Source organism: Polypterus senegalus, chromosome 5, assembly GCF_016835505.1.
Source record: "Polypterus senegalus isolate Bchr_013 chromosome 5, ASM1683550v1, whole genome shotgun sequence".
In the NCBI taxonomy this organism is placed as follows: domain Eukaryota; kingdom Metazoa; phylum Chordata; class Cladistia; order Polypteriformes; family Polypteridae; genus Polypterus; species Polypterus senegalus.
The window spans coordinates 172,976,065-172,998,521 of record NC_053158.1 but is presented as its reverse complement, the minus strand read 5'-3'; the positions used below and the strand labels follow the sequence as shown (position 1 = coordinate 172,998,521).

Genomic DNA, 22,457 nt, shown 5'->3' with positions numbered 1-22,457 from the left:
CATAATATAAATTTAGGGTATAGTTTAGCATGTCTGTAAAGGTTTCTTTCTTTGGCTTTGATATCCATAAGGTCTAACATATTCTTCCAGTAGATTTTTAAATCACATTGGTATGAAACATATTTACTATAATAAACAATCCCATGCTGAGTTTACAGTTACAAAGAAGCCACAATTTCTTAAAATGGGAACAGTTAATTTGCATAGTTACATCAGCCCCTCATTTGTTTTCATGCTGGGGTTTACTTTTCATCTAATCCACAGATAGAAGTCATAAGGTTTTCAAGAAATATAAATTGCACCATTCTGCTGAAATAAGACAATGCAAAAACAAAAGTACCCCAATGTCCAGTTATGAGTATCACAGTAATAGCAAGTTTTCTGTTCAGTTTTTCACTATTCCTTTACACAATAGGCCAGCTCAGAGCCCTACATAGAGAGGGAAACAAACAAAAGTTCAATAAACCTACAAATGATTCTAATAGTTTATTCATGTAAGGATGAACCAAGATCTGCTTGTGTGATCATCAAACGGTACTTTTTGAAAGTGTACACGCAATCTTTTTAAATACCTAAAATTATAGACAGTACTGTATTTGGAGAAGAATCTAACTGAAAAGAATATAGGCTGACTTATTTAATAAAACAAGTCAATCTAGACCAGAAGAGAACTTAAATTTAAAGTTGTTATATTTACACATATTAAAACATGGAATTAATTCATTTCAATGTATCCCTATACATTAGTAACAGCTCAGAGACTAGCATTGTTCTCTCATAGCTCCAGAGTCTTGGGTTCAAATATTTGCTTGTGCACCGGCTTTATGAAGTGTTTATTTTTTTACCAATACTTAAAGGTATTCTGGTTGTCCACTCACATCCACAAGACCTACAATTTTAGGTTAATTTGTGTCTTTAAATTTGCACAGCATGAGTGAGTGTGGGTGTTCATTGAGTGTGGTTGCTGCTTTGTATTCAATGATGCTGAAATACGTGCCAGTTCCCACTACTCTACATTGGATTAACAGGGTCAGAAAATGAATGGAGGGACTTGGTTCTACTTGAGTATTCTCTATTAACTGTTTCATATCTTTTTTGTGGGGGTTAAAAAATACTGCTGTAAAAATAGTGACACTTGCCATCATAAAATTTTGTATTTTAATTTTCGTGGACATATCTAATGTGTAATAAAGCTTTTCTGATAAACTTGCCACTGCAAAAAATATTCTTCTGGCTTCTTAAACTTGCCTCAAACAAATGAACAGTATTCTATGCCAAATGTTTTATCCTACAGTTTTATCCATTTTCTTATACCATGCAGATCTGTTTTCCAGAGTACTAACAACGAAAAGGCAAACAGCAAAGCTATTAAGCACAAAAAAATAACAAAAAAGATGGCATGAAAAGTCTGGTGGGGGTCATATGCAACTGGGAGGGAACGGGCTCAGACATCCTGAGAAGGTGTGTGTGTGTGTGTGTGTGAGTGTGTGAGAGAGAGAAAGAGAGAGCAGGTGCAGATCTACATTCAAACTAATGAAGCTTAATCTGCAGGGCCCCTAAATCCCAGAGGAGCCTCATAAGCAACTTTAATTTTCATCCCCTGAACTCAAAAACTATAAGGCATGGGAATTTCTTATTCACACCAGAGACTCTGACTTGTGAGATAATCCAGTAGAGCATTTTTTAATTAAAATCTGAGATGTTGTGGTTACCGAGACCGCATTGCTGGTTGCAAAGGGATATTGCAGGCATATTGTTGTTCGTATAAAGGATCCCCAGTAGCGTTTCTTGACACATTTTTGCTATATAATTTGTTTTCAGAGAGTACTCAGTGTTAGTGTGCCAGAGAGAGGATGTGCAGAATTGTTTATAATGGCACTCAGTTTTGTTTTAATTCTCTCCTTTGCTATGACCTCCAGGGGGTCCGGAGTGCATCCCTTAACAAAGCCTGTCCTTTTAATTAGCTTGTCGATTCACTGGGCCTTTCTTGAAGTGATGTTACCAGCTCAGGACACTACAGTGTAAGCAATTTCTCTGGCCATCACAAAGTTCAAGAAGATTTGAAGGATGTCACTTTTCATATTAAAGGAACACAATCTCCTAAGGACAAAGAGCCTGCTCTTCATCTTTTTATAAAGTTCTTCTGTGTTCTGAGACTAGTCCCACCTGTCATTAATGTTGACCCCCAAACATTTGTAGGAGTCAAGAACCTCTACGTCCACTCCTTGAATAGTGATTGGACATAGAGGATCTTTGGTGCTGCAAAAGTCAGTAACCAGTTCCTTGGATTTGCTGATATTGAGTTGCAGACAATTCTCATTGTACCAAGAAACAAACTTCTCCACCTGACTCCTCTACTCTGTCACATCTTCTTTATTGATAGACCACATTAGTGCAAAATCATCTGAGAATTTCTACAAGTGACATGACCTGGTGTTGTATTTATATTCTGAGGTGAACAGACTGAAGAGAAAAGGAGACAAGACTGTTCCTTGTAGTGGTCCAGTTATACCCTTCTGATGTTATACAGTAATTTTAAATTGGTCATTATATTTTGTTTGACAATGGAGAAAATGAAGCCCATATTTACACAAATGATTTTTCTTTTTTGCAGGTCACCTATACAGCCAGCAAGTATGAAGTGTCACCAGATATGAAGTATGCTTTGCTTGCATACAGTGTTACACCTGTAAGTCCTTCCATTTTTTTCCAACTTGCCATAAAATAATTAAACATTTTATTCTGTGCTACAACCCTGTTGTAATTATTTAGCAATGCAGCATCTTCTTTACATGGTTGTAAAAACTGAAATTGATCATCTGGTAAAAATTAAAAAGGTGGTATGTTCTGAACTTTTTAAGAATTAAAGATATAGCTGGCATTGCTAGCAATGCCTTATAAGATTAATGTTAATAGTCACATATACTGAAACCTGTTACTACAATATTACAAAATGATTTATAGAAATTCATGTAGTAGACAGCCAGACATCTAATGTCATTAAATGTGATCTTCCTTTTTTATTACATTAGTAGATATCTTTGATAGACTTATACTAAGTATTTCGCAATTTCAGAATTCTTTTAGAATACTTCACTCTTACCAGAAAATAGATCCAGTTGCTTTGCTGTAGGATAACTGGGCATAAAATAAGGGCTGTGCCATGTTATACTGTTTCTGTGGTGCATGAAGAAGCTAATTTTGCCAGAAATGCCAAGGGCAGGGCATGATTACAGCCACCAAATGCTGAAAGAGTCACTTAGTAGTAAAATGTATAAAAGACACTATAAGTTACGTTTTATTTATGCCCAAAGAGCCACTTTAGCTTATCAGACATGAATTAATATCTTTAAGATAATTCTTACCCATTATACAAGAAATCAGTCGCTTTCCAAGTTCTTGGCTATTTGTAAAATTGTAATGAATTACTGGGTTTTAACCAGTATTAATAGCTAGTTGAAGAATTTATTTCAGTTGGCTTTCTCCGTTCATAAGGTAATATTGAAAGCTGTTTTTAGTCATAGACCCTCCAATACATCAGATCATACCATTTTTAGATCATTTGAATTGGAATCTGCCGCATTTTTACACTATTAATTCACCACAATCCAATTTAAGATACAATTTTAACAGAATGATATTGTAACATGCTTTTCAAACCACATATTTAATATAGGCTACTAACACATGTAATTGCATTCTGTTATTGCTGTTATTTTTTAATATAACTCACTGTTACAAAAATATTTAATAAAAAATGGGATTAACTTAGTCATGGGTGAAGTAACTAAAAATGCAAAATGCTTCAACTTTCATATCAGTTAACATAGTCCCGCATGAGTACATTTTCTGTTGACCTGAATGTTCAAAAGATAGAGTCTCACATCAGATAATGAAAAATCAATAAACAACTTTTGTTTCAAGGTACATTTTTCCTTAATATACATATATGAGGAACTTTCTGATGGGTCATTACTATCACTGAAGTGTAAGTAAGTCCTAATCTCTGTCATTCTCCAGGTTTGGCCTACAATACATTATACATCCTTTTCATTTGGCAAAGCCAATAATAAATGAGACTTTCAATGAAGAACCCTAATTTCATTTTCTACCATTATTTTCTTTGTGTTACCATTCCTTGTTTTTAAATGTAAATTAAGTTTACTGAACCACACCCCTTTTGAGAAAGAGAGGAAAATATGTTTTGACAAATTGTATATTTGGTAGAATGAAACAGATTTGTCAAAAGAATATTTACACATTATCAACTCTTCTATGTTGTTTGGAGGTTTTCAGCTGAATTTAGCTCACTTTTCTTTAGGGCTATTTTCTGTTTCAAATACATATTTTTTAGTTATGTTGAATTTTAATTTTCCACTTTGAATAACAGAGGCATCATGAGAATCTTTTACTTTCTCCTTATGTGATTTGAATTAAACAAGCTTGTAAAAGCAGACAGTTAAATCAGCACAGTGTTTGCTGATTTTGTTCCACAGTATTCATTTAAAAATAGGAAGCAATTACAGGCTAGGTATTTACCAAGTATTAAAAGATGCTTTTTTTTCCCAAGTCAAAGTAATTTCTTCACAATCACTGAACATATTTAATTTGCCACATGAAATTGCATTTTAAAGTGAAGAAAATTTTATAAATTAAAAAAAAAAACTACCCTTCTGTTGTGTTTCATAATGGAGTGTATTGGGGGCCAATTGTGAAAAAAAGCCTTAACATTTCTGAGGCATGCTTGTGACAACAAAAGTAAACTGGAAATAAGTTCTTGCTCGCTTGTCTGCTTGCAGCGTGTGCCATGGGTGAAGTTATGACAATCCCAGTTATATTCTGTTTAATATCCCACTTTAGCATTTGAAATTCTGTTTCTTCAACAGGTATGTTCTGCAATGGCTTGGTAAAAAAAACAGACAGATGTGTGCTCAAATCAAATTATTCTTTTCCTAAACGGTGCGTAATTTTCACCTATTATATTCTGTGTAGTTATTCTACCCAGCCTATAGACTGAAATTTATGCTCTGGCAGAGTGGTGGCAAACAAGTGCATGTAAGAATTTTATTTTACTTTATACACATAACAATCTAAACTTATTTGATTACACTGCATTGTATTTTTAGTTAAAAACTTTAGATCACTGAAAGTGCCAAGCCACCTGAACATTACACTTTGTGTAGGTGTATCTTGCATACACACAATGAGAAAAATATCAGAAAAGTAAAAAGGGAGAGTGTGTGACAGAGCATACTGAAGCACTACAAACCAATTATCGAGTTTTTTAATAAATGATAAGTTACTGTTAGTAGTACTAGAACCGAAAACAACATTTTGAGTGAGTAAACTCATTGACGCCCATTGATACCACTCAGTCCATAAATACATCGGGTGAATATGCAAACTCCATGCAGACACTGGCATTGTGAGGCAGGAATGACAGCTTTGTGCTACCGTTCTACTTATGTTAAAGCATATGTATTAAATTTACTTGTAACAGTCGACCTCTTACCCAGCCGGCAGCCACACTACCAGGACCTGTGACCTAGGTGAATTACTGAGTAACATACTTATACCAAGCCGTACCTCTGACAAATAATATTTTCCCCTCAATTGAAAATTAAAGACAAGCAAACAAAAGCAGAAATGTAAAATAAGTGTATAAATATATTAAATGAAGCACAATGACAAAAACAGTACAAATGCCCATCATAAAATAAAGCTAGAAATATATATACCTCCACCAAAACCACAAATTGAAACACTACATATATAATAACAAAAAACCTCCCTGGCCCCTGCAACGTATAACACAAAACACAAATAATATCAATGAATGAGTACTGAATGACAATGAACGTGAAATTGAGTCCAGTTAAATCACTGTCCAGAATGCGACTAGATGCGTTTGAATCTCCTGGAAAAATAGAACAACCTCACCGTGCTTCCTCGGCGAATGGCAGATAATAATGTCCAACCCCGGGGTTTCTGGCGATGATGCGCTGTTGTGAATCCGGCGGGATGAGAAGCAAACTGGGAACAAGGCGCAATGTGAATAATGGCAGAAAATGATGATCTGTTGTCAGTAATGAAATCTCCATCTGTCTCCTTTTTTTCCTCTTTCCCTCCTGATCATTTAAATAGTGATGAGCCAGATGTAACTGGAAAAACTCCGGTACTGACATGTCCAGCGGTTGCTGCCTCCACACAAGATCCCCGTTTTGCATTACGGGGACAACATTTAAGTAGACACATATTAGTTTAAAAGGGGTGCTGTGACGAGAAGCAACTGGGTGATACACTATAAACAACAATACCTATGTGGCCGCGCTACATACTAAACTTCAATCTGATTAAATTTAGGTGAATTGGTGTTGCTAAACTGGCCTTAGCGTGTGTGTTTGGGTGTGTTCACCTTGTGGTGGACTTATCCTGTTCAGGGGTTGTTTCTGCCTAGTGCCCTTCTGAAAGAAACTGAATATTAGCTTCCATGTATTTGTTGATTTTTAGCTTTGCCTCACACAGAGCTCAGGGTCTACATCTTGAAGCTTCTGCTTCAGCACCTTCTCATTCTTATCAACCCCCAATTCAGATTAGGGTTTTTGAATATCCACTTAACCTCTTGTTCCCTTTCTGGCATTAGCCATTCATGTACCTGCATTTTGGTCCCTCTTATCAGTGTCTGCAACTGTGCAACATTAATTATGTGGCAGTCATATGAAGCAATGGACAAAATTCACATAAAAGAGAGAGATTAAGGCCCAGTCCACACTACTGTGATTTTGTTTAAAAATGCTGACATTTATCTCCGTTATCACTTTTGTCCATGCTGCATTTGAAAAAATTGAATTCTTTTGAAAACAATGTCCAGAATCAGAGGCTTTTGAAAATGCTGGCATAGTATGTCCAGTGTGGATGGCTAAAAACTAAGATTTTTGAAAACACAGACTGCATTTCACTCTGGTTGGTTCATGCTTATTATGTGGTTCTTCTCTGATTGGATCCTGCTCATTTAAATGTGCCATTACCTGACTTGTCCCACTTCATGGAAGAAAAACTTATCACAACGCAACAGGCATAAAAGAGTTGCTTTCCATTGTGCTTGTTGTGTTGCTTATTTGTACATATTTAAATTACATGTTACGAGTGTCGCTAGTCATATATGTGCTGAAATTGCACAAGCACATTCAATCTGGTTGACATGCCACGACATGGATGGTCTAACTATGTGTGTACAATGCACACTCACTGCAATCACTGTACAGTGATTGGTGACATGAAAAAAATCAGTTTGTGAGAGTGCTCACATTTCAAGACAGCCGACTGAAATTTCTGACATGACAGAAACTCTTTTGATCATACAATAGCCCAAACATGAAATGCAATTTGACATCACAACCACTCTCGTATCGCATGTGTAGAATCCTGGTGCAGAAAGAACAGGAATGTATGTAGGAAATGTTTTTTTTACAATGTTTGGTGGTCTTGCACTGACCAAGAAACAAAGTACTTTGATCTACAGGTAACAGTTGTATAGTTGATTTTTACATTTATTCCTAACCCCCATTAAGTAAAGAACCCAAGAGTTTGTTGTACCTTTCATGTTAGGTGCATGTCATAGGAGATCTGATAACACGATAAAAGAGAGGAACTAAAGCAGTCCTAACAAGTTGATTTTGAAATTGGTTTATGTCTTCTAGTGTTTTAATATCTTAACATTTCACAAGATTATGCCTTGAAATATTTTAAAGCTAATGAAAATGTGAATTTGCTTGGTTAACCAAATCATATACTTGTAATTATTGAGACTCTATGTAAAAGAACGACTAGGAGCTAGATATGTTCTATGATATAGACCTCCCCTCTGGTGGCTTGAAGCTTTATTCTAAAGTCACACCTCTGTTAATGATTTACATCAGTAATGACAGCAAACAAACAGAAATCTGCCTTATACAATGTGCATTCACCAATGAAACTGACATTAAAAGGATTTTCTTCATCAAAATGAAAGTTTCTTCTGTTGTGTAAATAAGGCAAGATCATCCATGTTCATTAAAATATTCATTTGAAGACATGGCTTAAAATAGTAAGAATGTATTTTTATTCCTGACACATGCAATCAGCTATTTTCCATTTTAGTCATTTTTAAATATCCCATTTTAGATGTGTTCTCCCTACTTCCAGAAATAAACTGCCAGTATCATTTAGCTAATTGTTATTATTGCTGACAAAAAGCAGGCAGTTCATAAGATCTACATTTGAAATCTGCCTACTGAAATTGCAGAGGAACATTTCTGAACACATAAAATGTTAGACATTAAAGCGGACATGGGAGCAGAAGACCATGACAGATTCTAAATCTGTCAGCTAAGAACAGGTAGATGAGACTACAGTGAGCAAGCAATCAGTAAAACTGGATGACTGAAGATTGCAAAAAGGTGGCCTACTTTGAAAAATTCTGTATCTGACAAGCAGATGGTAGAAACAGAATTTAGTGTATGGAAAATGAATCCATTTATCCACCACACCTTGTATTAATAATACAAGCTGGTGGCAGTAGAATAATGGTGTAGGGAATGTCTAAGTGGCACACACTGAGCTCTAAATTCCAACCTGAATGCCTTTTGAATGTCACTTTCTATGTACATCATTACTGACCATTTGCAGCCCTTTTTGAGGACATTATTATTTTTTTTTTAGTGGATACCCTTTGCAGAGTAATACACCATGCCACAAAACACACATCATTTCAAACTGGTTTCATGAATGGGTCATTGATTTCAGTTTATTCAAGTTGTCAGCACAGTCCCCAAGTCTGAACCGAACCTGAACAGATGGTGAACATGTGTCCAAAAAATCTGCCGAAACTGCCTTAATGCTATTGGGTCAGTTGGGATTATATTCATAAGGAATGTTTCTTACACCCTGTTGATTCTATGACTCAAAGAATTCTGGCTGTTCTGGAGGCAAAAGAAGAGGTCTTATCCAGTACTTGACATGTGTACCAGAAAACGTGGCCACCGAGACTAGATGGATGGTTATTCACTCCGTTGCATCAACTGTTGATGAAAATTTTGTTTCAGTAGCAAAGCCAAGTTTGGTTATGACAGATACAGTGTTTAATATATTTGCTATGGAGGTACTGATTAGTAGGACCAAAGAGACACTCTTTAATAAAAATGAATTCATCTGTGTGCAGAATGGGGCATCTCTGAAAAGAGTGAAGGTGGCACAGTGGACCAGTACAATATTGATGCCTCGCGGACCAAACCAATACCCTGCCATTGTCTACACAGAGTTTTCACATTCCTTCGATGTGTACATAGAGTATTTTTTAGGTACTCTACTCTGGGTTTCCTCCAACATCCTGTAAATACCTGTGTGTTAGTGTAGCTGAGCCCTATGAAACATTAGAAAATGAAGATTATATGGGAAGTACAGTATATGTGTAGCATTCACAGTGAAACTGTGGTAATCACTTCTTTCAGATGTTGTGAAATTCCTGCATCAAGTATATGATGCCAAATGGACTCCACAGAGCCAGGGGTCAGGACTCAAACTAGACCAATGGATTTGTGAAGCAGTACTGAACGCCATGCCGTACTATTACAGCTTAATATCTACAGTATTTCTATGATTGCTGGAGTGATTTCCATAGTCAACTTTTAAACTTGACTTTGAAAAATAAACCCTCATTCTGGTAATTAGGGGTGGGCAATCAGACATGCAGTAGTCTATGAACAACAAAAAAGGAGTAGCTGCGTATCAGATGAATGTTTCCCAGTCTGCTGTACATTGAGAAGGCTCTGACAGTTTGAAATGATAATCCTGCAAGTGGCTTGCTTGTAAAATATTCCTTTATTCACTGTACACTACAGTTAAAATGATAGAACAGTGAACATTACCCTATTTTAAACGTATTATTATCAAAACATTCAAGGTTGCCATTGCTGTTTTAACTTTTGGAAGTAGCACTCTTCAGAGGCACAGGTTCCTATAAGTCTTAGTGCGACAGATCTTTAGTGTGTGACATTGTTGTTTTCAGAAGTACAGTTTGAAAGTTTTGTAGAGACTTCTAAAGTTCAATAGAAAGCCTTGCTCAGATTTTCTGGTTTCTGGTTTTGCTGCTGCTGACTCATCTAATCCCCTTTTTTCTGTTTTTAAAGAGGTCAGTTCCATTCAGACCTTTTTGTTTCTCGTTTCCTCGTTTCTGCTTATATTGTTCTTTTTAGGGCCACCATTAGACATCAGACTCTTAAACAGACTCTGCTGCCAATCAAAAAACTACAGCTTTTTGTAGAGTCATCTTCTTGGAAAGGTGACCAAGCCTCCATTATGAACCTGAAATACCAATCAGTTTTTGCACATGTTGTATTTTTACTTCTTCCATCAGACACATGCTCTATCATCATATATTATTTGGAACAAATATTTACTTGTTAATAATTTTGTAATGTCACTGCTTTGTGTAGTAAATTATATGGTAAGTTTAAAATCATTCACTGTATCCTCACTACATGTTAAAACATTAAATGTGCTTCTTTTTCATTTATTGTATAGAGAGAATACATTCATTTAAATAAAATGAGCCTGCATCATTGATTCAAATTTGCCTTGGTCACTGTCATCTCAGACTTTTCTGATTTCCTCTTACATTTTAAACACTTGCAGATTACTTTAACTGACTACTCTAAATTGGACTGGTATCAATAAATTTAGCAAGCCACAAGAGCAGAAAATAAGGCCCAGTTTCAGGTTTTAGCAGATATAGAAAAAGTGCCTGTTTTTGCAAATGAACTAAGATATTTACAAAACTGTCAGAAAGCTCCATATTTGCAAGAAGCACCAACTGAATACTTTTTGGGAAAATATTTTGGTCTAATAAAAAACAGTCACGTACCTCCTTCTTACTGAAATAAACTTCCTCATCTGGCTTTTTTTTTTGCTAGCAGAATGCACAGTTTCTCAAAACACAGGAAGTTTTACTAAGTCATTATCATACAAGCTCAAGGTCAGTTTCCATGGGAATCAAAAGCTGCTTGAAGCTGCAACCAGACTTGCTATACAAGACATTCTATGGTTAACTTGCAATTTAAAATACTCTAAATCTTGCTTTGCATTTTAGCTTTCCTAGAATGTACTGCACTTCAGTTCAGCATATAAAGATTTTCAGGGTTCAGGTTCCAGACCCTTCATTTGAAATCTGCCAGTTGAAAAGTCCAATGTATCTCCCCTGCAGGCACCATATTAAATAAGGTTGCTTTAATCACGAAAGCACAGTGTTAACAAAGGATGCAAACATCATAACAACCGTTACCCACAGAAAAACAAAATGGAAATGCAATGTAACTAAATAATTAATAAAATTAAATAGCAATCCATAAAACAAAACACAGAATCAAATTTAATGTGAACAATAATCTGCATAATTTGATCCTGAAGAACGGTCTATCCATTAACAAAAGCAAAACAAAATCACTACAGTATCAGTGACTGGGAGTGTGTCAAGTGCACTCAAGGATGCATTGACATCATAGTTTAAGATTGGTTCTTGCCCTGTATGTGATGCCATTTTTACTGTAAATGGCTACTGCTCTGTATGGCCTTACATTGAATAAGAGACTTAAGAAGATGAATGGAGAATTTTACTATATGGAATGAGCAGCCCAAAGAACATGTCAATGATTTCAATCAGCTTATGACTTCTAAGCATCATCCTAATGGTATGTTTCTTCTCCAGCCTCTGTGGTAAGCTGTTTGCATATAACATTCCAAGGGAAACTTCTAGTGTTTTGATTGTTGTAACTGGTAATGTATTCTTTCAAAAAATCTCAATGCTCAGTGAAATTAAGTTATTATTGTTTACTATTAAATTGCCTTAAAATGCCATAAGTAATTTATGAGTGACTGAAGGCTTTGTTGCAGTTCATTTAGAGTTTGAAATCTCCAATGCTCTGTGTTTTTCCCCCTGCGTATTCTGGGTTCCCCGTCACAACCCAAAGACTCGCATGTTAGTTCGACTTGAAATTTGAAATTGTTTATTTTATTGTGCATTTATGTATGTGATGATATCTTGATCAAGGCTGGCTCTTCCCTTGCTTTTGATGATGCAGTTTAAAATCCCTCCATGACTCTGAACTGGATTACATGGGTTTAAAATATCTTTCTTAATACTAAATAAACACACTTAAGTGCCAAGCCAAGCAAGCTGTCTGTGATGCTGGGTGGTATTATATTTGTGATCCTGCATTTGGCATTTGTAGATTTCTAGCAGTGGCATAAATGGTGCCTTTATAATCCCCAAACTGCATTAGATGCAGGCATTCAGATGGTACAAAAGTTTGGAAGAGATATTTGGGGGTGTAGGCCAGAAAAAAAATCAGGAATTAAAATACAATGGAAAGTTCTAATTTTATAATTCTGTGAATTTATTTGAAAATGGCCAAAAAAGTAAAATATATTCTTTCAACAAGTACAGTGTTTTCATTGAGACCACTGATGTGACCCATAATTTGGTACCCCCAGTATATACTAATAAAGTATTGTGCAGTTAATATGATTCAAGTGATTACTCCATGTGCCCATATTTTTAATTGGTGGAAATTTTAAGGATTAAAGATTTTGTGGATTTGTCTATCTTTTACTCTTTGTTGTAAGCCTGGTAATGGGTGTGGGAGCACAGATGGATTGCACCATTCCTTAATTGTGCCACTTTTTACTAATAATAGTTTCATACAGCAAAGTCAAGCCTGGTAGCTCATTGTATATCATGATGACGTGTCTGTAATCACAGATAAAATTTTGGTAATCCTCATAGAGCTACTGCCTTTTGAAACTGGTTGGAAATTCTGGGTAAGACAACCTGTATGTGGAGTTTACTTGTCCTTTATGTATTTGTGTGGCTCTTCTCTTCATAGTCTTCTTTTATTCATTGTTCAATGACATTTAATTACTTTGATTGATAAATCGATATTTGTCCCTCTATGAGTTAGTATTGGTTTGTGCATGAGTGTATTTTGCGATTAGCTGTTATTTCTTAAAGATTTAAATCTGCTCACTGCTGCTGGGAAAGACTCCAGCTTTTCAGAGCTTCAGCTATACTGGATAAATCATGGTCAGAAAATGAATGAATTCTGAATGATACTGATGATTTTTTTTTTTTTTTCTTAATCTTATTGTTTCAGCTCAGGTCTCTCAAGACTTGTGTTGTTTTTCTGGTATCTTCTGTGTTTTTACTCTTGCATTATTTTACACCTTTTGGATTTCCCCTCAACATTTCTTGTTTGTTTCCCTTCCCATTATCTGTGTATTCTTTCAGTAGTTTGCCTGTGTCAGTATTGCATTTCTGCAATGTTTTTGTTTTTTTGTTTTTTTTATATATTTTTGTAATTTTTTCCCCCTCCCTTGCATATTCTTGGTGTACTTTTTGTCTTTTTGTACTCTCAGATGTTGCCTTGATTCAAACAGCAACCTAAGAAACCTCCATAAAGACACCTGCAGCCACGGCTACTTTGCTGTGACTTTAACTTGCAGAAGCAGTGCGTTTCCAGTTGTATAGGCTTATTACATTTTGAGGTTTTGTAGTGCTTGCCTTTTTGGCTGTGTTATTAAAATTTTGTATTTTAGATAGTTGATTTTTGGTTTGGAAGATTTTTTTGAGCTTACTGTAATTTATTTCGCTTGTTTTGTTTTCTTGTCTTGAATTTTTGCCATTTGAATATTAGCATATTTTACATTTAGGATTTTGAATTCTTCATTTAACAAAATTACAAGATACATTTAAGTCATGTATAGGAAACTTTTTTATCAGTTTTATCCTTATGAAGTATGTGACAGCCTGAATCCATATAAACTGTAGTCCTCATTTTTTGACAGTCGTGTTCATGGTAGGTATGTGGTACTCAACAATTAACTAGCATTAGTTTAGAAGTGGTATAAGTAGAAGAAGTATTTTAATGAGATGGCCACCTTTTCACTAAACTATCAATATTTTAAACAACATATGCCAGGGTATAACTCTTTAGGTAATTAAGACCAGTGAGCTTTTGTCCTTTAACAACATTATCTGGCACAAACAGAAGTCAACCATCTATGGTCAGTATCTCTCAGTTCCCCATACATTATGATTTTTTTTTTTTGCTTAAGGTTATTAAATACTACTTATGGTAAAGAAACTACAGGAGATTTGATTATGCAAACTTACAAGCAGTAGGGCCACTGACTTAAGCTTTTACCCTTAAAATATAAGGCTGCTGGATCACTATCTATGTCTCAATGTGTAACCCTCTCGGACAGACTGCATATTATTTAAAAAAATATATGCAAATAACTACTGTAGCTTTGTTTTTGTGGTGTAATTATGTATTTTGTTGTACAATTTTTCACTACAGAAAAAACTTGGTTAGAAATACAGAGGCCTAGAATAGTTACTATTGCTACTGTATCTCACAGCTCTGGGTTTGAACTCCATCACGGGTACTGACATGTTAATTACAGTAGTTACTTTTTGCCATATATGTAATTAAATGAGAAGGGAAATGTGAAAACTTGAATAACCCAGACCAAAAACTAAAAAGACAATACTAAGCTTATTTGGAAATAAAATAATTTCTTTTAAAAGTAGAAAAAATATAGAACTAAAGGGCGACCTATTTAAAAAACACAAATCCATGAATGGTAAACCAGAACGTGACAAAAAGATAACATAACACGATAAAGATAACATACAAGAATCATTAATTATATACTGTACATAAACATAACCATAAATCAAAAAAGACCTTAGAACTTAATCATGAATGTTGTAATGACTTTAAAGGAGGAGAAGGAGGAAGCCATGTTAAAAAGCGAGCGTAATACCTGAACACTGCCAAGAAAAAGTTTGGCTAGTTATTTACTTGTGTAACAAGTCAAAATATGTCCAGCTGTACTTCTCAAGGAAAATCATCCTATTATTTAGGAGGATCCATGAAATATTATACACCAGTTTATGTAACAGCTACCCAAGTGAGTTGAAGCAATTGAAGTGCTACTTCACAGAAGGACCAGTGTATGTTCTTAGTTACTGTAATAGAGCGAGTGAGCCCCCGTACCTGGCAAACAGCAACAGACAGTGACAAAAACTGAGCGCTAGGAGCAAATCTTATCTAATTCAGCCATCTTCACTGATTTTATGTTATGGTGTGTTTCTGGCCATCAGTGAAGAGATACACAAAGCCGAGTACCATTTGATTTACTAAAATAGCCACAGTAATTTAAAAAAAAAATGAGCTCAATATCAGAACCTTCCATTTTTGTGGGAAAGAAGTGAGTAGTGTGACGTTTCCAAGAAATACAGAATCCAGGTACTGAAAGAACAGGTATACTGTATATTGGAAAATAATCTTTTTAATTGGTTGGTGGCTTTGTATTGACCAGCAAACACCTGTCTAGACAGTAGTTAACACTGCTACTGGACATGCAGTGTGCAGTTCAAGCCTCACCAACTATGAAAAAACCTAGTATGTCACATCTTTCAAGTTTTCAGCAAATTGAAAAAATGATGCATATCTTCTATAATTAATGATCTCTAGATTTCATTTTTCCTGAACTTCACATACACAATATTGTGTTTTTCACAAATCAGCAACACCTGCCATTTAAATCAGGCAGTCACAGCATTTAAATCACGTGATCATAATCTGACGTTTTCATTGGTAGGCGATCTTTTCTCATTGGTCAGTGGAGTTGCTAGGTTTTTATTTTGCAGTATGTAAAATACTGTGTACATACTAGCTTCTTTCATTGTGCTATGACCAGAATGAAGACATATTTGGCCATCATCACTACCTTATAACATCAGGAAAGACTTAGTAACTCTAAAAACTAAAAAAACTCCATTTTGAAAAAAATGGCAGTTACTAGGATTTTCCATTGCATGTGAGAAGCTGTGCAGTGCATGTAGTCTGCATATTCATTCTGTGTTATTGTGACTTTTCCGTATTTTACCTCAAACCCATTTGTTGCCCAGTTTGATATGGTTACCATTTTACTTTAGGCAAAGATGTGTGCACTTGCATTTTTGTGACTCATTTTGCTAGTCACTAGCAAAAGAAGGGCAGATATAATTAGTTAAGTAAATTAATATGTAGTTGGGGAACTCTACGCACATAAAGGAGTATTCTGGTATTGCTCCACCACACTATTGATGCCAAACATGCCACTGAATTCCTCACACAATGCAAAAATGAGCAAACTAGATTAAATTATAACTAAATATAAAGAACTGGCACTGCACCATTACCATAATCCCGAGGCTGACTGGGAAGGCAGTGTGCACTAGAAATGGAACGGGTCTTAAAACTTAAATTTGCCAGTTCAATCCCCTTTGACCTTTTGTGTGACCTTAAGCAAGTTTTTCAATGTAATAATAATAATAATAATAATCACAATTCTTTACATTTATATTGCTCTTTTCTGACTACTCAAAGCGCTCTCCACACAGAGAGGACCCAGGAAGCAAACTCACAATCTCCTTACTGGAAAGCAGCAGCTCTACCACTGCACCAGCTGTGCTCTAAATGTAAAATAATAATGTATATGTAAAGAGTTGTAATTAATTCTGACCTTGTAACTCACCTTGGATAAGATATAAAATGGAAATATTATTCTACCCACAACTTGGGTATAAATGGGTTTTTTAAAATGATTTTCTTCCACAAGAACACCATCAGTGTATTATCCAATGGTAGACAACATCATGAGCTATTAAATTGATAAGCTTTCACTGCAAACAGAATCAAAGTTCTGCTTTATTATGCACTAGTTGTGCATTTTGTTTTCCTTTTTCTGGTAACAACTTTAATAGCCGATCATGCATGCAGTGGATTACTCACTACAGCCACAGATTAATAAATATGCAGAAGGATATGACTTGAGGTGACATTAGCTGAAATCAATACTGAATATATTTTGATAATGCACACGTCCCATGGCAGCAGACTAATGTATTCATAGTTTACATGGGCATTAATGAAATTGTTTGGCACGTCCCTACTGTGTTTGTTGTCCCTGCCCTCCATAAATAATACAGTAGTATCACTGCATTTGCAGTCTTTTACAATATCATACCTAAAGATTTTCATTGAAATAAGGTTCTTTGTCAAAAAATGTTTCAAGAATTTGATAAATTCTTTCTAATGGCTCTGTCAAGAAAAGGTTACCATTCTTACAGGTTTTTATGTATATTTTAGTTTGTCTCCTCGCCCACACATTAAAAAATAAGGAGTCATTTTGTATTGAATATTGCTACAATAATGCAGATTAAACTATACCCTTGATAAAGTAAATATTTGTAGTGTCATTTTAGCTATCCAGACAAACTATAGCGCAAAGCATCTGTCACAATTAAAAAAAGACACAAAAGGTTTTTTTTTTCTTTTTTTTTTTATTTCATCAATTGGATCACTGACATTTTTTATTCGCAGGTACAAAGGTCAGGTGCATAACCAGACAGAATTATTGTTATGAAACATACTGGGTTCACAGCTAAGAAAGCTTTCACAGATTTTACTTACACTCAAATGGAAGAACTATAATTTGGCATAAGATAAAGATTGGGTTAAAAAACAGAGATTTTGGCATGTAATCCTGTGTGGAAAACCAGAACCATGATTTTGTGACTTCACAGATGACTTTACAAACACAATGTGCAGGATTTTATTTTGATCAGTTTAGTTGTCAAGGCACACATTGGCTGAAGCAAAGTTTTACTGTCATACAATCGTCAAATGCCAATTAAATGAATACACTTACCAAGAGTATACTTATCTGCAAATGGTCTTATATTGCAAGTTAGTTCTTCATGCCACCCGCTTAGGAAACTCTTGGAATCATTTCAGGAACATGAAGGTGAATTAACTTTCTTGCAGTGTCTGTTCACCAGACCTCAATCCTGTCATGAATCTAAAGAGTTGGAGCCTGGAGAGTCCAATTTATGCACTTTTATTTCAGTATCATTTTTATGTTTTATCATCCTTCTTTTGCCTTTTTTTTTGGAGTCACTGTTGTGATATTTGTTTTTGATCACAGGAGCTGTCATTTTCTGTATTTATAATAGTCGTGAGCCTGTTACTAGTTTCAGTTACTAGTCCCTGTTGTTACCATATGATGGGTGTAAGTGCAGTCAGTATTTAATATGGCTGTGAACCATGTGCTGTCCATGTGGTGCATTTAGTTATTTCCAAATTATTCCAGAGAGTTAAGGCTCTCATGTATCATCTTTAGCTTTGATGCTCGGTTTGATGCTTGACCTTTTCAATCTCAGACCCCTGCTTGTTTGCGAATATATTTGCTCTTATCTTTTGCAATGACGTATTCAGAGTAAAATTTCACTGCCAGCCAATTTGCAGCTTATACTTGGAAATTTGAAGATAACATGGACCTTCCTGTGAAAACCAGTGAAATAAATGTCCTGAAGAATTCATGGTTTCCTTAGGTGAAATGGGAATGAATTCATCATTTTGTAGATACACATGTTTAATGTGTATTTACCATGGTATATATCAGACTGATTTTGAAGGCACAAATTACCATTTCTGATCCAAGCTTTCTCGTACTGTACATGTTTATCAGTTTGACTCTGCATTTATTTGTAGTCTTTACTATTACTTGCGATATTAGTAACTAATATAGGGATTGTGAATCGGTGTCTATCTAAACAGAAAATGCCAGGGCAAGAGTCTCAGCTAGGTCCCAAATTACTGAAGAATTTCTCAGGTGAAAGTGCCATACCCAGAGACAACCTTCTGGAATATAAAAAGAAAGACAACAAGAACCGCATTCCCCTTGATGTCACCTACAACCCAACCTTGAAGCACTTCGAAAAATTATAAAAGAACTTCAGCCAATGACGAAACCCTAAAAAATGTATTTCCTGAACCCCCCCTTCTGGCATACAGACAACCACCAAACTTGCAGCAACTAATTGTCCGAAGCTCCCGAAGTGAACCAACAAAAAATGGCACATCTTCCTGCCTACAAAAAAGATGTAAAACGTGTGATCACATTTAAAATACAGACCGTATAGTTAGACCTCACTGCCGACTAGAACATCACATAAAGGGATCATTTTCCTGCAGATCATCTAATGTGGTCTACCTCATTCTCTGCATGAAATGTCCTGACACTGCACTCTATGTGTGAGAAACTGGACAAACACCCCGCCAGAGAATTTACACAGGTTCCACATTAAATGTGGCAACACAGTTGTTCCTGTAGCAGCCCACTTCGACAGTCATGGACACTGTGAGAGGGAATTTAAAGTCACTATGCTTATGGGCAACTTCAGAACACAGCAAGAGATAAAAGAATGGGAAGTCAAACTCATGCTGAAATTTTATACATTACAACATGGTTTGAATAGAGACAAGAGTTTTATGGCCAGATATGAGGATTGTTTGCATCTCTCATACTGACACAGACAACCTGACTACAGATCCACATTGTATGGAAAAACTCATTAGAAACTTCAAAAGACTTTGTTGGACAGTTACAGTACCTTATCCAAAGATCTTGACCATACATTGTTCTTCTCTCATGAACCTTAGCCTGAAGAGGTCTATTAATTTTTTACATTTAAGATTTCTCACTTAAAGATTTACCAATGTTGTTACTTGTCCTAGTGTGTATATAAACACAGGGAACTCCAGTTTCTGTATTACATCTTGCCTGAAGAAGGGACCTGAGTTGCCTCGAAAGCTTGCATATTGTAATCTTTTTAGTTAGCCAATTACTGTAAATGTGTCATTTAGCTTGACTTCTCACTACATCCATAATGGCTAACATGGTACAACACCCTAGTACTTCAGGTGAAAGGGAGAAGTCAAGCAAATTGACACTTTTTATTGGCTAACTAAAAACATTAAATTATGCAAGCTTTCGAGGCAACTCTGGCCCATTTTCAGGCAAGATTGATTATAACACCCTAGTACTTGAGGTGAAAGGGAGAGAGGAAAATGGAGCGAGGGAATTCACAAGAACTCCCAAAAGTGTTTTGTCTGTAGTTTATAAATTTGGTGTTGTTATGCATTAAATTGAAAGGTAAGAAGGGCTGGTAGCATGTCAGCACTTTCTAGGTTGACTAGTCGAGCACTACAAACAGTTACTTAGATGAGATTGACGGTTTGGCTTCTTTTAGTGAATAGGCATTTTAGTGGAGTTGTTTGCCCAGTGGGGTCTGGTTGGTCTTGTGACCTTAGAACCCCTGCAGATTTAGTTTTTTTTTTCTCCACCCCTCTTTTTTTTGTTTTTTCTGTCCTCCCTGGCCATTGGACCTTACTTTATTCTTTTTTTACATAGTATTACCTAATCTTATTTTTATATTTTTTCTTTCTTCATCTTGTAAATCTCTTTGAGCTACATTATTTGTATGAAAATGAGCTATAGAAATAAATGTTGTTTAAGGGTAGGTGAAGGCTGAAAGATGCACACGTAATTGGGAGAACTTAAAAGTAGTTCTACCTTGGTGTTCCTGTAGTGGAGCAATTTCTAATTGAAAAAAAATTCTTTAGCAGTTGAGAGGAAGAGGCTTGTGTAGGGAGAGGAGTGCTTTTGGTAGCATTATCAAGATGGGTAAGTACAGTAGATGGGCCATCCCAATGGGACACCAAGGTTGAAGATTCTTAGTCAGGCAGAAGAGATTTGCTTTGTTCAATGTTTGTACTTCATGTTCCCCTTTTAAAACGGACCTCTGTTGTGTGTTTTATCAAGTATAGTCATGATCTATACTAATAAAAGGCAAAGCCCTCACTGACACACTCACTCACTCACTCACTCACTGACTCATCACTAATTCTCCAACTTCCCGTGTAGGTAGAAGGCTGAAATTTGGCAGGCTCATTCCTTACAGCTTACTTACAAAAGTTGGGCAGGTTTCATTTCGAAATTCTACGCGTAATGGTCATAACTGGAACCTATTTTTTCGTCCATATACTATAATAGACTTCTGCTCGATAGCCGTGGGAGGCGGAGTTATGCCTCCCCCGTAATTTAGTGCCTGCCCATATAAGGCCGTCCGTCAGCGGCAATCCAATATTAACACTGCCACTAAATATTCACGAGTGAAGGACTGTGCTTATGCAGACGAAGATGAGATGGTCAGGGTGGTGTTTGGCACAAACTGCGAGAGAATCTTTTAAGTGCTGGGTCTTAGCTAACATTAAATACAGCCTTGGACATCGCACGAGATGGCACCAGCATAGCTGGGAACCTTCGATGCATGTACACTGAGCGGCTCACGTGAACTGACGCAGTGCACAGACAAAAAGCAACAGTTTCAAAGAGTGCTGAACAAAAACCGAATTACACAATTGAGAAGGCAGCAAAAAAATATGAAGCGTGTGACACATACAAACATATTCATAAGTGCAACTACTGCAGAAACAAAGCACACGGTGGAAAAAATCAATGTCCCGCTAAAGGAAGACAGTGTAAAAAAAAAAAACCCGTGCATGCAGTGTGTCAGGTCTCAGATAAAGAGGAAGCCGAACTGTTTATTGATGCAGTAAGAAACGAATCGATGAATGAAACCTGTTATCTTTACAACAATTGACAAACACGGAATGTAACTTGAACACAACACATCCTACAAATACGAACCTGATTGAAAGAAATAATGATAATCAAATCCTTGATGACAGCAACACTCATAACACTCACAAAACAATTACTGTATATTGACAATCATGTTACGTTATTTTTAAAATGTTCCCTTTTCTTTTTCATAACTTCTTTAACACACTACTTCTCAGCTGCGAAGCGTGGGTATATATATATATATATATATATATATATATATATACATATATATATATATATATATATATATATATATATATATATATATATATATATATATATTGTCACAAGAACGAGACATGGACAGATAAAGAGTTGGGGCAGCCACCCGTATATTGTGGTATCCTGGCTGCAAAGTCGTTTTCTTTTGAAATACAGAGCACTGAAGTGCATACAACCGAGTCCAAAACAAGACTGAGGAAACAAAGGAAAAGGGGCAGGTTTTAAAGGGGGAGACAGGAAGTGAGGTCGTATGGATCTGGCACGTGGTCTTCCACCATTGGCTCAGAGCGGAGGTGACATCAGAGGGACTGGAGCTGGTGTGGCCGACTTCCATTGGCTCAGTCCCGAAGTGATGTCAGGAGATCCAGGTGAAATCCCCGGGATGGTCTACAGGCAAGGGAGAAAAGAGTCAGTGCACTCTGCCACACCCGGCATGCCTCGAACTGCCTTCACTCAAGCCCTTTAGCTGCCTCCCATGCGCGTGTGTGACAAGGCCCCCTTAGCCCAGACCCGGCGGGTCGGGCGACCTAACCGAGAGGTCGTGAACCCGAGAAAGGCATCAGCGTTGGCGTGGAGAGCGCCCGGCGATGAACGGCGAAAACTTGTATGGCTGCAGGTCA

The 22,457-nt window shown here is 36.2% G+C and overlaps 1 protein-coding gene across 2 annotated transcripts in view; it reads left to right on the top strand.

The window, feature by feature from the left end:
- Nucleotides 1-22,457, top strand: part of dpp6a (dipeptidyl-peptidase 6a) — a 937,255-nt gene that overhangs the window by 694,692 nt on the left and 220,106 nt on the right. For both annotated transcript variants that reach the window (XM_039753634.1, XM_039753633.1), the window contains exon 5: nt 2,615-2,689. In XM_039753634.1, coding sequence (XP_039609568.1) covers nt 2,615-2,689 — 75 coding nt within the window. The remainder of the gene's footprint in view (nt 1-2,614; nt 2,690-22,457) is intronic.